Consider the following 16,579-nt stretch of genomic DNA (forward strand, 5'->3'; position numbering starts at 1 on the left):
AAGTCTAATGTCAGTACCAGGCAAATTAATTGAAAGAATAAAATTGTCAGACGCACAGAAGAACATAAATTGTTGCGCAAAAGTCAACATGGTTTCTGTAAAGGGAGATCATGTCTTACTAATCTATTAGAGTTCTTTGAGGGAGTCAACAAACGTGGACAAGGGGGATCCAGTGGACATAGTGTACTTAGATTTTCAGAAAGCCTTTGACAAGATCTCTCACCAAAGGCTCTTACATAAATTAAGTTGTCATGAGATAAGAGGGTAGATCCTTTCATGGACTGAAAACTGGTTAAAAGACAGGGAACAAAGGGTAGGAATAAATGGTAAATTTTCAGAATGGAGAGGGGTAACTACTGGTGTTCCCCAATGGTCAGTCCTAGGACCAATCCTATTCAACCTATTCATAAATGATCTGGAGAAAGGGGTAAACAGCGAGGTGGCAAAGTTTGCAGATGACACTAAACTGCTCAAGATAGTTGAGATCAAAGCAGACTGTGAAGAACTTCAAAAGGATCTCACAAAACTAAGTGGTTGGGCAACAAAATGGCAAATGAAATTTAATGTGGATAAATGTAAAGTAATGCACATTGGAAAAAATAACCCCAACTATACATACAGTATGATGGGGGCTAATTTAGCTACAACTAATCAGGAGAAAGAGCTTGGAGTCATCGTGGATAGTTCTCTGAAGACGTCCACACATTATGCAGCGGCAGTCAAAAAAGCAAACGGGATGTGAGGAATCATTAAAAAAGAAATAGAGAATAAGACAGAGAATATCTTATTGTCCTTATATAAATCCATGATACGCCCACATTTTGAATACTGCATACAGATGTGGTCCCCTCATCTCAAAAAAGATATACTGGCATTAGAAAAGGCTCAGAAAATGGCAACTAAAATTATTTGGGGTTTGGAACGGGTCCCATATGAGGAGAGATTAAAGAGTCTAGGACTCTTCAGCTTGGAAAAGAGGAGACTAAGGGGGAATATGATAGAGATATATAAAATTATGAGTGGTGTGGAAAAAGTGAATAAGGAAAAGTTATTTACTTGTTCCCATAATATAAGAACTAGGGGCCACCAAATGAAATTAGTGGGTAGCAGGTTTAAAACAAATAAAAGGAAGTTCTTCACTCAGCGCACAGTCAACCTGTGGAACTCCTTACCTGAGGAGGTTGTGAAGGCTAGGACTATAACAGCGTTTAAAAGAGAACTGGATAAATTCATGGAGGTTAAGTCCATTACTGGCTATTAGCCAGGATGGGTAAGGAATGGTGTCCCTAGCCTCTGTTTGTCAGAAGGTGGAGATGGATGGCAGGAGAGAGATCACTAGATCATTACCTGTTAGGTTCACTCCCTCTGGGGCACCTGGCATTTGCCACTGTCGGTAGACAGGATACTGGGCTGGATGAACCTTTGGTCTGACCCAGTATGGCCGTTCTTATGTTCCATTGCTCAGAAATACAAGTTTAGTTACAATTTGCAGGAGATAATGCTTCCCTCTTCTTTTTTACAATGTCACCTGAAAGTGAGAACAGGCGTTTGCGTGGCACTGTTGTAGCCAGCGTTGCAAGATATTTATGTGCCAGATGTGCTAAAGATTCATATGTGCCTTCATGCTTCAACCACCATTCCAGAGGACATACATCCATGCTGATGATGGGTTCTGCTTGATAATGATCCAAAGAAGAGTGGACCGACATGTTCATTTTCATCATCTGAGTCCGATGCTACCAGCAGAAGGTTGATTTTCTTTTTTGGTGGTTCGGGTTCTGTAGTTTCCGCATCAGAGTGTTGCTCTTTTAAGACTTCTGAAAGCATGCTCCACATCCTGTGCTGATCAGATTTTGGAAGGCACTTCAGATTCTTAAATCTTGGGTCGAGTGCTGTAGCTAACTTTAGAAATCTCATATTGGTACTTTCTTTGCGTTTTGTCAAATCTGCAGTGAACGTATACTTAAAACGAACATGTGCTGGGTCATCATCCGAGACTGCTATAATATGAAATATATTGCAGAATGTGGATAAAACAGAACAGGAGACGTACAGTTCTCCCCTAAGCGGTTCAGTCACAAATTTAATTAACACATTATTTTTTTAACGAGCATCATCAGCATGAAAGCATGTCCTCTGGAATGGTGGCCAAAGCATGAAGGGGCATACGAATGTTTAGCATATCAGGCACGTATATACCTTGTAATGGCTGCTGAAAAAGTGCCATGTGAATGCTTGTTCTCACTTTCAGGTGACATTGTAAACAAGAAGCGGGCAGCATTATCTCCTGTAAATTGTAACCAAACTTGTTTGTCTGAGTGATTGGCTGAATAAGAAGTAGGACTGAGTGGACTTTAGGCTCTAAAGTTTTACTCTGTTTTATTTTTGAATGCAGTTATGTAACAAAAACAAATCTACATTTGTAAGTTACTCTTTCACAATAAAGAGATTGCACTACAGTACTTGTATGGGGTGAATTGAAAAATACTGTTTCTTTTGTTTATCATTTTTATAGTGCAAATATTTTAATAAAAAATATAATGTGAGCACTGTACAATTTGTATTCTGTGTTCTAATAGAAATCAATATATTTGAAAATGTAGAAAAACATCCAAAATATTTAATACATTTCAATTAGTATTCTATTGTTTAACAGTACGATTAATCGCAATTAATTTTTTTAATCAATACTTTTTTTGAGTTAATCGCGTGAGTTACCTGAGATTAATCGACAGCCCTAATATAATTACAGCAGATTAGATAGCTTTAGTTGATTTTAATAGTGTAGATAAATTCAATTTATCTATGCAGTGCTCTCAAAAATCCAGAAGGGATTTAGGAGTACACATCCTATTAACTTTTAGTCAGATTTATGCTCCTAACTCCTTTGGATGCTTCTGAAGCTCCCCCTCAAAGTATGCAGAGAGTATCATTGACTCTGTCATCCATGCCATTGGCAATAAGTCTTGCCAAGGTTTGCGCAGTGTTGGCAGATGGCCTCTGCTCCTCCTGTTCCCACCCATCAGTAATCACTTCCCCCTGGATCTCACAAATGTGCAAAATACAACATGCAGAGATAATATCCGATCTATCACAGAAGTGTTGAGCCATGTCCCCAGACACTTCCACCGGCCTCTCAGACACATCTAGATTTCATCATCAGCCAGTATTTCCAAAAGCCTAGTTAGCTTAAAATAGTGTAACACCGTGTGACTTATTTTGGGTTAATATTTGTGAAACATAAAGAAATGTAAATCCTATGTTTTTGTACAGGTTCGAATGCAAGCATTGAAATGCTTCTCAGTTCTAGCCTTTGAAAACCCCCAGGTATCAATGACTCTTGTAAATGGTAAGCTGAAAGCTTCAGTGGCTAATATGTTGTTCATTTTACAAATTAACTGAATTTGAATTATTTCCTGAATCCTCTTTTTCATTGTTTGCAGTTTTGGTTGATGGAGAATTATTACCACAGATTTTTGTGAAGATGTTACAAAGGGACAAGCCTATTGAAATGCAGCTCACATCAGCCAAATGGTAATCCTCAACAGGAGCTAGAGGGAGAGGGGCTGCAATGTAACCTAATGCTTAAAATTGCAACTCTTACGAATCTTCTTGTCATAAAATCCTAAGTAATAGAATTGGGTGAAATGTTAGTCTGTAGTCCATCTCCTTGCACTTATGCAAGACGAACTCTTGTACTCCTTTTAAAGTGTTGTTATTAAATAATAATTAGTATTTATATTATACTAGTACCCAAAGGTTCCCATTCAGGGTTAGGGGCTTCATTGTGTTGGACATGGTACAGATCTAGATAAGAGCTAATCCCTGCCCTGAAGGGTTTGCAGTCTGAAGTAATATTTACTTCTGAAGGCTTCTGGTGTTGCTGGAGACTCCTTGGAAATTATTCCATTGCTATTTAATATTACTGGTTAATTTAAGATGTTCATCTTTTTAGTTTCAGCCTCTTCCATCTTCCCTTACTGCCATTCCCATGAGCGTGGCCCTGTGCACTCTGCAGCTCAATGGAGCCAGTTTTCATAGCAGTAATTGTTAAATTCTTTATCAATATTAATTTATTCTGCTTCCATAGCCTGTCCTTCCCATTCCTCCTCCCTTCACGTCCCACACAACTACGATTCATAGTTGGAAAATGTGTCTGATTATGTTTAACAGTGATTACTTTGGTGGGTGGGTTTTTTCACGGTGCTCTTCAGGCATCCAGGATCCGCTCCCTGGAACTGTCCTCCTGGGAGAACCTTCTTCCCTTTGTTGTGTTAATTTCTATGGAATAAATGTGCCCAGAGAATCAGAAGTGTTAATGTGTCCATGTTGCTGTACAACACTAAACAGTTTGGGGTTTTGAGTACAGAGACCTCACCCTGTTTAGTTCTGTGGCAAACACATTAGAAAATGTGTGCCAAAATTTGGAAATGTATTGAGTAGGATAAACAAGAGAAAAAGAATTAAAGCAAGATATAAAGCATTTTGATATTGAAATTGAACGGGTATGTAAAACAAATGTAATCAAAAACGTATGAAATCGCCATTTTCAGAGAGGATGTTGGTTGGAGTCTTATTTTGTCAAGCAATCCTTCTCTTGGTGGGAAAGAAAAGGATTAGTTCTGTTGAACTCTAAGTTGTGAATGATAGGCACTCTTCCTGCCTTTGACAGAGCAAACAGATGCGAATGGGATAAGAGATAGTAAAGGTGGGGAAATATGTATTATTGTTGACTTTCTCAGGATACAGAGTGGCTGGGCAGTCACAGACAGATGCTCTGGGCTGGCAGTCAGGCCATAATAGCTGTTGCTCTGGACCCTGTCTCACATTTCTGACAGTAGAACATCATTTAGCTGGTCATCTCAGTCTCCTTCACCAATCCTCCTCAGGCCAACCAGAGCTCGATGGGACAGCTCATCTCATTGTGCTGGTGCCATGCGGTGCAGTTGGTCTCAAGATCAGGTGAAAAGCTGAGAGAGAGAGATAGTGGGAGATGAAAAGGGAGGGGAAGACAGAGCAGGATCTCACATGTATCAGGTCTCTACTGGTGTGCCAAAGTCTGGGTGTCACAGTCATCCTTGAAACTCACAAATGAAGGAAAATCTCTGGAGTGAAGCGGAGACCTGTTGGGCTCCTCTAGGAGTTTTTCCCATTTGATTCCCCACCCTTCCCCTCCCACCCCTGGCCAAAGTTTCTCTTTTTTGAGGACCCCAAAAGGAGTGGTGGGCAGGACAGCACATTCCCTCATTACTTGTCTGCCAATGAAGCCTAGTTTCTGACATCAGTTTTGGTCCATTAACTTCTAATTCCGTTTGCTTTTTGTTTACTAGGCACGATCTCAGTGTATTCCTTGGGTTACTTTAGTAGACCTTTTTGTATGGACTAGTCCAGGCTTTTTGTCTTCCCTTTGTGCATCAAGATATATTGTTATAGGTGATGGTAACATTTTACAAACTTTTACCCACTTTCCAATAATTCAGCCCACAATTAGGATAGGCCTGTTAGGCCTCAAGTATTACAGCACATCATGTGTGTCCCAGCGGGTAGCCAGCTTCAGCAATTCATCTCCTTGGCTCCCCTATCCCCTGCTTCTGCACTGATCTTCAGGTATCTCAGCTTGTCATCCTCCGTGGTGGAAGCTAGACTCCAGGACTGGCTTCCTGAGCCACAGCTGCCTGGTTCCATGGAACAGTGCAGGGATCATGGACTGGAATCCAGTTAACTTCCCCTTGTGAGAAAAGCTGAAAAGCAAAGGAAGCGGCAGGCTGGTCCTGGCGGGCAGGGGAGCAGAAAGCAAAACTCCAGGCACCTGGACACAGCAAATTCTATGACAAGAATTCTGAATTTTGTGGTATCTTGGAAAAATGCCAGATTCCAGAGTTGTGGAATTGTGGACTCAATGGGGTCTTTATTGAGATGCCACTATACTTCTCAAAATTACTGTCTGAGGCTGTGTGTGTTCAAGTTAATCTCCATATACACAAGGACTATAAACATATTTCTTTTTTTTTAAAGCTCAGTTTTTGTAGTATAATTCCGTGGCAAGAACTGAATTTTGTTGTTTTTGAATGGTGTAATATATGGGGCCTTGCCTGTAACATAGAATAGAATATCAGGGTTGGAAGGGACCTCAGGAGGTCATCTAGTCCAACCTCCTGCTCAAAGCAGGACCAATCCCCAATTTTTGCCCCAGATCTCTAAATGGCCCCCTCAAGGATTGAACTCACAACCCTGGGTTTAGCAGGCGAATACTCAAACCACTGAGCTATGCCTCCCCCCAGACCATCTTAAGTAATTTGTTTCTTCCTGTTATGTTGTCGTATTACTTTTTCTGGTACTGTATTTCTTCTGGAGTTGCCCAATCTAATCTCCAGTAGTGAGGTTGAACAGCTATCAGGTATTACAAATATTTGTTCAGAATTGTAACAGTTTTGCCCACTTATTTCAGTATTTTGCCTTCATTAAAGGCATTTGAGAGAAGGAAATGGATGTACTTCAGATCAGTTAAAGCAGGCACCTCTGGAAAGGGGAGGAGCTCTGTCAAGTGTATCATACAAGTGCCTTGGGGGATGGGAGAGATCTGAGCACAGGGTGTGTACATCTTTAGGCTGTGATATCTGTAGAGAGTAATGCTTGTGTTAAATGAACAGGCTGCTCTATCTCCTGCTTGTTGTCTCTGTCCTCCCCTATGTTAATCAGCAAGGTTCTCCATCCCATGAGTGGTTCCCCCGAGACCTGCCCTCTCCTGGTGGTTTTATTTTTTGCCTTGTTTCCTACTCCATCCTCTTCTTATCTGAGGTCTCTGTGTGATTGTCAGAACCCTGCAGTTTGTACTATACTCCGGGATCATTCACCCTTAGAGAGAGCACATTTACAGCATCTAGTTGAGTTATGTAGAAAACACCATGGAATGTGGGCACATTCTTGAAAAAAAGTTTTTTTTAATGATGTAATTAACCTCAAGACCTGTTCTATATCAGTAATTCTTAATGAGAAATTATATTTTGAGATAATTTCAGGGGAAACGTTACCTCCCCTGCAGCCTTTCATGGACATCTGTGGAGTAAGCAAGAATCTGAAAACCACTGTCATCTCATAAAGACAGATCAAATACTTCAAGGACCATTGTCATGGACTGACTGAATGCTTTTAAAAGCAGCCAGCAGTCTCCTGCAAACCCGATAGCAATAAATGTTAACTTCTGCTGCTGTTCTCAGGTACCGCCAGTTTCCCATGTAAGGTTATATTTTCCTAAATTTAAACACCAGAGACACCTTTTGAATTTTCCAAGGAACAAGTGTACATAAAAAATACAGTATTTGTAGAAAGTTTCAGAGTAGCAGCTGTGTTTGTTTGTATTCGCAAAAAGAAAGAGTACTTGTGGCAGCTTAGAGACTAACAAATTTATTTGAACGTAAGCTTTCGTGAGCTGTAGCTCACAAAAGCTTATGCTCAAATAAATTTGTTAGTCTCTAAGGTGCCACAAGTACTCCTTTCCTCTTGTAGCAAGAAATTCAAACTTTTACAAACAATTGTCTTGTATATTCTATTAATATACATAAAAAATATATTAAATTCTACTAAAATTCCTATATTTCAATAAAACACTAAATTGTTCAGGCCTGTCTCCAGAAGTTGGTCCAATAAAAGATGTTACCACATCCACCTTATCTCTCTGAAGCTTGAGTAACTGAGTATCGACTAGATGTTTTTCAGTATGGTAACAGCATGAGAGATGAATTATCTAAAGATTGATTAAAAGAATTTTTCTTGAATAAATGTAACTTTTAGTACAAGTATAAAACCAATTTTAGAAGATGCTGCTTTGTTTATTTGATTATATATATTGGGACTACGCGGTCCTGTTCAGTATAAAATATACAATTGTATAAGCAGAAGGACTCTTAGTTCTATGGAAACAACTATGCCAATTTGGCAAATTTCTACGATATCTTTGACTTTCACCAGTTCTGGAGATAAAATGTTCTATAGGAACATAGCAATTGCCATATTGGATTAAACCTATGGTTGATCTAATCTCTTATTTGCTCTTTGACATTGGTCAATACTACAAGCTTTAAAAGAAGGTGCAAAGTACTGATATGCCCATGTGGGAAGATACTTCATGATCTCCAAGCAGTTAGTGGTTGGCTTGTGTTCTGAAACATGAATTTGTACCCCTTATAAATGTTTCCTGTTCATAATGTGGCTACTCTTATTATTCACGTCTAATCTTTTTATCTTAAAATCTTAGATATCTTCCTCCATTGCTAAAATATCTTCAGCCTCACAAGGAGCCTTGAAAACCTCCAATCGGCAGTTTTTACTGCAGGCACTATTAGTTTACATAATTCTTTAGATAATTCTTCTCTAGGTTACAATGAGGTCCTGCCACCTTTCATCCACTTTGAGCAATTTAAAATTTCAGCCCACAGCTAGTTTGACAACATTGCCACATCTGTGATCAACTGTCACCACCACTGTTCTATTCCAGCACCCAGCTGATACAATCTTCTTTCTTCTCCTTGGCACCCTGTCGTCATCTGCTGTTTCAACACACAGCTCTTGACTATGTAGCATGGGCTAAATATCATTCTGGTGCCTCTAATGCCATCTAACTCATTATGACTGAGCAGATGGTTCATCCTGTGCTGGATTTCCCAGCTATCATCTTGTGTTCAATGATACTGGACTTTTCTTGCCTTGATTTTCTTACCGCATAGGATTCTCAGATTTGGTGAATCTCAACTCTCTGCTGATACACCTACTGATTTAGTTTAGATGAGCTGAGATTAACCAGGGTGCTTTTAATCTAGATCACTAGCAAGGTCTTTCAGTTTAGCATTAAGACTAGGTGTGCACTTGAACATTCTTGATTTTGGGGTAGCTAGCTGGTAAAAGAGGTCAGCGATCCAACAGACTGGGGATAGTGGGTTGTTTTGGTATAGCTAGCAACCTTAAGTATTGGTCATTTTGATCTGGTCCACAACTTCCTAGTTATGTAGTAAGCATTGCTGGTGTACAGAGAATAGAGTGCTGAGAATACTTAGTGCTTTCTGTAGCAGATGGTGCAATGCACCTTGGGATGTTCTCCAGGTGAACCTGGAAAGTAATAGGACTGGTTTGTGTGGTAACACTGTCAGGGAATTTCTATGTATGCAGCAAAGGAAGAGTGACAATTTAGTTGCAGTCTGTCATGGTATAGGGGCCATGTTTAAACCATATTGTGTGTAACCAGGAGCAAACTCTGCAATGGAACCTGGATTCATATTCAGTAAACAATCTGTAGTGTAGACAGGCCCATAAAGACAAAAGCTTTCTATAAGGAAACCAGTTCAGCCTAAAATATATATTCTAGATACAAAAGCTCTTGAGGAAGGTATGGGGGACACAGGCAGCCAAAAAGGCACTGATATGTGACACCAGAAGGCTCTTAGCAGCAGCATGTAGCTTGCTCAATTTTATGGTAAAACCCTCTCCCAGGTGCTGGATCCAGCTCAGATAATGTACTTGTGGCCTGTGTGGTATATTCAAGTTCTAAGCACTTTTTTAAAGTTTGTAGTCCTTATGTTCTCAGTTTTACAGACATTTTTCCCAGTGTGAACTGAATGAAAACCATTCTACACAGGTATTATCTATACTAAGTAAATATTGCAAATGTATTGCATCACCGTTTAACACCAGTTCAGTAGTGTTGTCAACAGTGATAGCCTAAGTGTTAACCGGACGCCTGCTGATGCCAATGTTGCTTAAACTGGCTCTGAGCACATTAGATGACAAAGTGCTTAAAACACCAATGACATCCAGAAGCTGGTTTGTGCTGAGGCTCCCAACTTTGCTAATACGGTGGATGTGAACCAGTGATGATAATGGTGGGAAACTTCTGCAAAACTTCCCTAGTATAGACAGTGCTACAGGCACCTCCAGTATCCCTGCTGCTGTTCCTTCTACTGTAGAGGTAAAAAGCAACAACATATGGACACTTAAAATGACTGCGGGCAGTTTCACTGTTGCTGTTCAACAGCTTTTGTGCCACTGACTGTTGGATGTTGCTGCAATGTGGGAAAGATAGGAGCAACAGCAGGAGTGGTCCTGATGATGTTTGTGGGAAGAGGAATTAAAACCATGCAGGGTTAATAGAGGGGAGTAATCCTACTGCCAACTATCCTTGCAGGAGTCTAGGGTGTATGGGGCTAGGGTAGAGTAGCTGGCACAGCCCACTCAGCAGTCAGTGGGATCTAGGGGGAGGGGTAGAGTAGCAAATATCCTCTGCCCTTACAGCAGCCAGAAGGCTCAGGAAGGGAGAGAGGAGCCAGCAAGTAACTTCTTCTTTCTCATAGCTAAGGGATATGGAGCTTCACATTTTTCAAACACTCACTAGCTATTCCCCACAAACAGGACCCAGGCACAGCACCCCATAAGAAATTCCTGTACCACCTCCCACTTGCCAGCAGAGGGGGCTGGGCTTATCACCAAATGCTATCTCTGGACCTTGCTGGTGGGGACCCCCAACCCCTTTGAGCTTGTGGGTTTAATCCTCGAGCTCGTAGTGTTTGGTGGATTTTTCGATCCAAGATAGTCTGTCTGATTCTTTGGATTGAGTGTCAGAGCAAAAGTGGACAGGCTTTCCATCTTTCCAGATGGAGTTCCACATAGTTTTGCAAGTGGGAGTTCTCAGTGCACTGGGTGAAATGTGTTTAACTGTCTAGAAGAGGGACCTGTGGTCGCACAACTGGTGAAAGTCTGTGTGGAGCATCTGCATCCATTACTGGTTACTGTTAATGGTTTTTAGCTGTCAATCCTTATATATGCTGTCATTTGGCTTTAAAAGTTGTTAACAACTTCACAAATTACGTTGTCTGTAACCTCCCATATTGGGGGAAAACCATTGAGAAGGTAGTGTTGATTCATCTCCCATAGCATTTGGAGTCCTCCACTTCCTGGGTCCCTACCCGACCATTTTATGCCTGTGCAAGGCAAAAAAGCCTATGCAAATCTCATTGGTTGACCTCCTTTAGGCAAGGGTCAGAGACCAAGGGTCCATGCTGATGATGTTAGATTTATCAGCTGCCCCCAGTATGGTTGGTCGGTTGAGAGTGCAGTGGGCAATTTCTCTTAGGCTACCTCTTGGCTTGGAGCTGGGGGAGAGATTCCCAGTTCGTGTAGACATGCCCACACTAGTTCTCCATGGAACTAGCAAGCTAAATATAGTGGGGTAGCATGGGCAGTGGCAAGTGGCAGCATGGGGAAGCGTCCCTGAACATGTACCCATGTGGGTTTGTACTTGGGGCGGCTAGCTTGTGCTGTCACTGCCTGTGCTACCCTGGTTACGCTGCTATGTATAGCACGCCAGCTTGAAGAGAGCTAGCATGAGTGTGTCTGCGCATTCTGGGAATCCTACCCCTGGTTCCAATAGTAGACATAGCCTTCAGAAGGATCTTGCATGGAGAATCACACAGGAGTCCTTTCTAACTTCCCCTTCTGTTCATTGCTTTTATGAGATAAGAGGAGATAGTGAGCTGTTATGGCTTGCAATTTTCTCCATGTAAAAATGATACATCTGCATCTTTTTCATCAAATCTGGATTGGCCCTTTTCTTGCTTTCCAATTACCTGGCTATGATCAGGACCTGGACGAAAGTGGGCTGGTTGCCTTAGGCTCTTGCTTGGCGGGTCAGAGTTATGCTACCAGACTCAAGGAAGCATCTTAAGAAAATGTCAGGAGCTTTGTCTGTATTCTCAGCTTAACATGTACAACTGCCTGTTGTCATAGTGGTTTTCAGTATATTTCTACAAGTCCAGCACAATGGGGGCCAGACTGGAACTTCTGGGCTCTGCTGTAATACAAATGATACCAGGGTTTTTCTGGATCTAAAATGGTTACTGGTTTCCCAGGTAGCAGCACTGACTGACTGACTACCCCATGCCTGTTAGCAGTCTGCAATTTTTATAATACGTAGTCCTCCCATGAGTGCAGGGGACTGGACTAAATGACCTCTCGAGGTCCCTTCTAATCCTACGATTCTATGATAATGTAACTTCCATAGGTTTACCCTTCGAAAAATCTTTCTGTACCTTTGGTTACTCAGACTGACTGCCTTTCTTGCACTAAAGCATAGTGAGGCTAGTTTAAAGTGAAATACTGTTAAGTATGTCTGTACAGTATTGAACTAGTTTAACTAGATGTTTAAAAAATCACACTAAGTTAAAATGTTGCAGCTCTCCATGCAGACAAGTCCTAAATGGATTAGGAATTGCTTTAAGCTAAACTGAAATAAGCCTCTCTTAAACCAAAATAAATATGTCCATATAGGAGTTTACATTAATTTAACTAAAACTGATTTACGTTAAAACAGTGCAACTTCCTTGTGTAGATGAGTCCTAGCTGGGCCGAAGACGCAGCTATTTGAGAGACAGGCTATCTCCTTCTAACCAATCACAGAAATTACAAATGCATTCAAACAACAAAAAACAAATCCGGTTGGTTTTGTGAGGTTGGTAATGTCAATCTCAGTGAAATATCCCTGCTGTGGGCCTCACCTCTGCTGATTGCAAGATCCCATCTGCTTGTTTTTAAGGGAGAGTTGTAACATGACCTCTTTAACTTAGCCTTTTCTTTATTGCAGGTTTTTAGCTGAGTGTATCATTTGTTGATGGGTGGCTTAGGGCAAGATCAAATCTATTACCTTTGTAGAAGTACTTGTTTTTAATTATGTACATGTAAGTGGTGCCAGATACCATGACAGTAAGTACTTGGATATCTATGACTTCCTAACCGCCATCACTACTTACTGCTGAGTAGTTAACACAGACTTCAATAGACTGAGGGTTTTCTCCCTTTTTAACTTTAATTTTGACATGTAAATCATTTATTTTTGTTCTAATTTTGGCAAATTTCTTAAACTTATACATGATTTTTTAAATTTAAATGGATAGCTGGACCAAGCAGGAACCTGACATTTCCTGAGAGACCCCTCCAGCATCATTAGAAATATAGAAGACATAGTAGCTCCCATTGCACCTTTCTTTTGAGACACCAGGGGATCCTCCAAGAAGCCTGAGATGACCTCCATTCCACCTAGGAAAATATCTTGGAGTGTCTTTCAGATCCCACTTTCCCTGCAATACGATACACCCTGAGAAATTACCTATTGCCTTTGAGTACCTCTGATTCTTCTCCAACAAGCCTGTAATAACCTCACCCAATTTCCCTCAACCCACAATTCCATGATACCTTTCTTGTCACCCTCCATCTAGCCAGTGTGTCCTTAACCCGGCTACCGGTCTTTCCTGTACCCCTTTCCCAATGCCACAGTCTCAGGGAGTACTTTTCAAAGAACATACGGTGTTTAGTAACCACCCTGGTATCTGGAAGGAGGGCACGCTTTCTTCAGGCACCATGATGCTCAGCTGATTGTGAGAACACAAGTTAATTTGCTCGCAGCTTTTTTTATTTTAAAGAAGATTAACTACAAAATGCTACTTCACTACAGTGTTAGGGCTGAAAGTTTAAATTCAAAAGTTAGGAAATCCAAAATGTAAGGCTCCATGTACTCTGCCATTTTATGCACATGTAACCCAAGTCAGGAAAGCAATTAGCACATGCTTACATGCTATCATGAATAGGAATGGATTTAAGTCCTGTTTACTTCAATGGGATTTAAGCACATGCTTAAGTCGTGGCCTAATAGGGATACTTTCCTGAATCAGGGCAATAACCTGGTTCTCTGGTGCATTTTATACTTTGTTCTTTTAAACATAGGTCCCAATTCTGTTCTCACTGATTTTGATAAAATTATTCCAAACTTATGGTGGTGTTAGCAAGAGCAAAACCTAACCGATCTTACCATTGCTAGTCATTTCAGGGTTTGACAGCTAAGTCTTTAAAGCTGCATGTAGAAAAATAAAATGTATTATTCAAGTATTTAACTGTCTGAAATGGTGTATGGAATGGTGTCCGAGCCCAGTAAAACTTCATGTGTTAGAATGGGTGTTATAACAAAGTCAAGTAGTCATTCCGTTAGCACAGCCATTCTTTTTACAATAACTTTTTAATGTTTATAAAAGCTGGAAGTAAGTGAGTTTATATTCTGCTGTCTTGTTACAGCCTTACTTACATGTGCAGGGCAGGAGGAATCCAGACAGATGATAACTGCATTGTTTTAAAGGTAAGCTGGTTACATAATTTGTTTGACATTTAAGCAGCAGTTAAACCAGAGTTTTATCACACTATGTGTTTGTCACTGTCTTATTTGTGTACATCTGTAATAAAGTGTTACAAAAGCACTGTTGATTCTATGGGGGAGGGTTTCAAAGGTAAAAGTGCAGTTAGTTGTCCAGGTCTCTTTAAAAATTAGATGCTTAGCTCCCATTTATGCCTTTGAAAATCTCCTTATGTATCAATACATTCATTATAAATATTTAATAGTGATGACATTTTAATTCTGTTTATTAAGCTAGTTACAGTAAGTCTGAATCCAGGAAAAAAAGTTTGATACAAAATCCATTTTATATTTGTCAAGTTGCAGAAACTTTAAAAGTTGCACTGCAGTATTGGACAATCATTTGGAAAGAACATGCAAAACTACTTCATCAGGCTGCCGTCTGAATGCAAGTGAAAATCTATCATTCGTGATTGATTGTTTTAAGAGACAGTATTCAACAGATGGTACTCTGTGCTTCCTTCAGTTTAAATTTTTTAATCTGAAAAAGCATCTCTGCTAATTATAGTTTCATAAAATATTTTTCTTAAGGATCTGTGTGGACATTTTTGTGTTCATCATTCCGTATATGGTGGCGGGCAAGTGAAATCTTTGAGACTGTTATCATGGTGTGTTAGGTATGATTTGTATATCCAGCCTTCTGTCAGGAAATTGCCATTTTAGAGCACCCCTATAGGAAATACACAACTTTCTGGTTAGTTATAGAACCATGGCTAGCACTGACAACTAGAACGTTCATGTATCAACTAGAGATCTGAACATTCTAGAGCTGAGGGATACGAAGAATGTGCCGTCTTAAGTATTTCTCACTTCTTCATTGTATGCTAGACAATGCAGTCAAAGAACCTGTGCATTCCCTTGTTCAGTCTGTTAATTGTTTGAATAGTAGTAGAATTTGGTAGGTTTAAGAGCTGTCGGTCCAGTGAGACTTCTGTATCCATCATCCCAGATGATGAGAGACAGTTCAGGTTTAAGAAATACACAATCTAGATGTAAAAAGAAAAGGAGTACTTGTGGCACCTTAGAGACTAACAAATTTATATGAGCATAAGCTTTCGTGAGCTACAGCTCACTTCATCGGATGTGTGGTCGAGCAGCGTTCACAGTATCTCTTTGACATGTATGATCTTCTTGCCCCTAGCTGGGAGTGGGAGGAAACTCCTGCTGTGGATAAGGCCTTAGCAGCCAAAGAGTAGAACCAACTCTCATCAGAGTTGTCAGCAGCAAAACATTATCCTCTCCCAAACACTTCAGGTCTCAGATTTGAAGTCTTTTCATAGAAGAGGTGGTTGTCCTTGGCCCTGAGGGGCTTGTATGTGCGATCCTAGGGTCCATCCCCTCCCATGAGGGGACAACTAATTGTTCTCCACAAGCCTCAGAGTACCAGGAATCCACGATACAACTGACAGCTGTACTTACAGCACTGTGAGGACTAAAGCAAAGAAGTACTTGTCTTCTCTGTCTCACTTAATTGTGCTCCAGTGCTGATGTCTCCTCAAAGCATCAATCTGTACCAGAGGGGCTTTCAGCAATCTCTTTGTTCAGATCTGTCCTTGAGGCATATGAAATCCTAAGAGCAAGAGTTGTTCAGAAAATGGAAAGGCATATGATGCCTGAGTTAGTCCCTCGCCTAAATGCTGTGAGCCGGAGGAGGGGGCGGGGAGCAGCATTGTAGATCCCTGTCCTCTTCACCCATTTGTTCAAATTAATCTTCTCATCTCTTCCTCCTTTTCTCCAGGAGTTGGTAACCTGCATGACTCAGGCTTGTAGTATCCCTTTTATCTCAGTTCAGGGTAAATTCCAACCACAAACTATTTGACCTTCTTTGAGCTAAGGTACTTTGCGAATCTGCTGGAGGGGTTTGGTCCAGCTAACCAAAAAGATCTTCTACACTTGCCACAGTATGCATCCGATGAAGTGAGCTGTAGCTCACGAAAGCTTATGCTCAAATAAATTGGTTAGTCTCTAAGGTGCCACAAGTACTCCTTTTCTTTTTGCGAATACAGACTAACACAGCTGTTACTCTGAAATCTGTCAGATTTTGTTCACTGACCAGAAGAGGCAGGATGGTGCTTGGAGATTATTTTGTAGCTCTGACAAGGTGTCTCAGTTCTTAGTCCTGTCTCATGAAGATTACCTCAGGAAGTACAGCTGTAAAATCGTCATGTCTTTGTGAGTCCTGATTTTGTCAATTAGCACAACAGATTAAACTTTTCCACTTTCCAAGGTATCAGGTTCATGACCAAGTCTACTGGGTTTTCAGAGCCATAGGAAATATTAGGCCTTTGAATTCCAAAGCAGGTCTGAGTTCCAACAGCCTGCTTTCTCATCCTGTTTTTAGTCTCACCAGAAAGGGAG

At 40.7% G+C, this 16,579-nt stretch overlaps 1 protein-coding gene across 17 annotated transcripts in view; it reads left to right on the forward strand.

Moving 5' to 3' along the window:
• Positions 1-16,579, forward strand: part of ARMC8 (armadillo repeat containing 8) — a 179,896-nt gene that overhangs the window by 113,014 nt on the left and 50,303 nt on the right. For all 17 annotated transcript variants that reach the window (XM_037909429.2, XM_043523054.1, XM_043523056.1 and 14 more), the window contains 3 exons: positions 3,274-3,349; positions 3,444-3,534; positions 14,107-14,167. In XM_037909429.2, the coding sequence (XP_037765357.1) occupies positions 3,274-3,349; positions 3,444-3,534; positions 14,107-14,167 (228 nt within the window). The remainder of the gene's footprint in view (positions 1-3,273; positions 3,350-3,443; positions 3,535-14,106; positions 14,168-16,579) is intronic.

This window comes from Chelonia mydas, chromosome 9 (assembly GCF_015237465.2).
Source record: "Chelonia mydas isolate rCheMyd1 chromosome 9, rCheMyd1.pri.v2, whole genome shotgun sequence".
Lineage (NCBI taxonomy): Eukaryota > Metazoa > Chordata > Testudines > Cheloniidae > Chelonia > Chelonia mydas.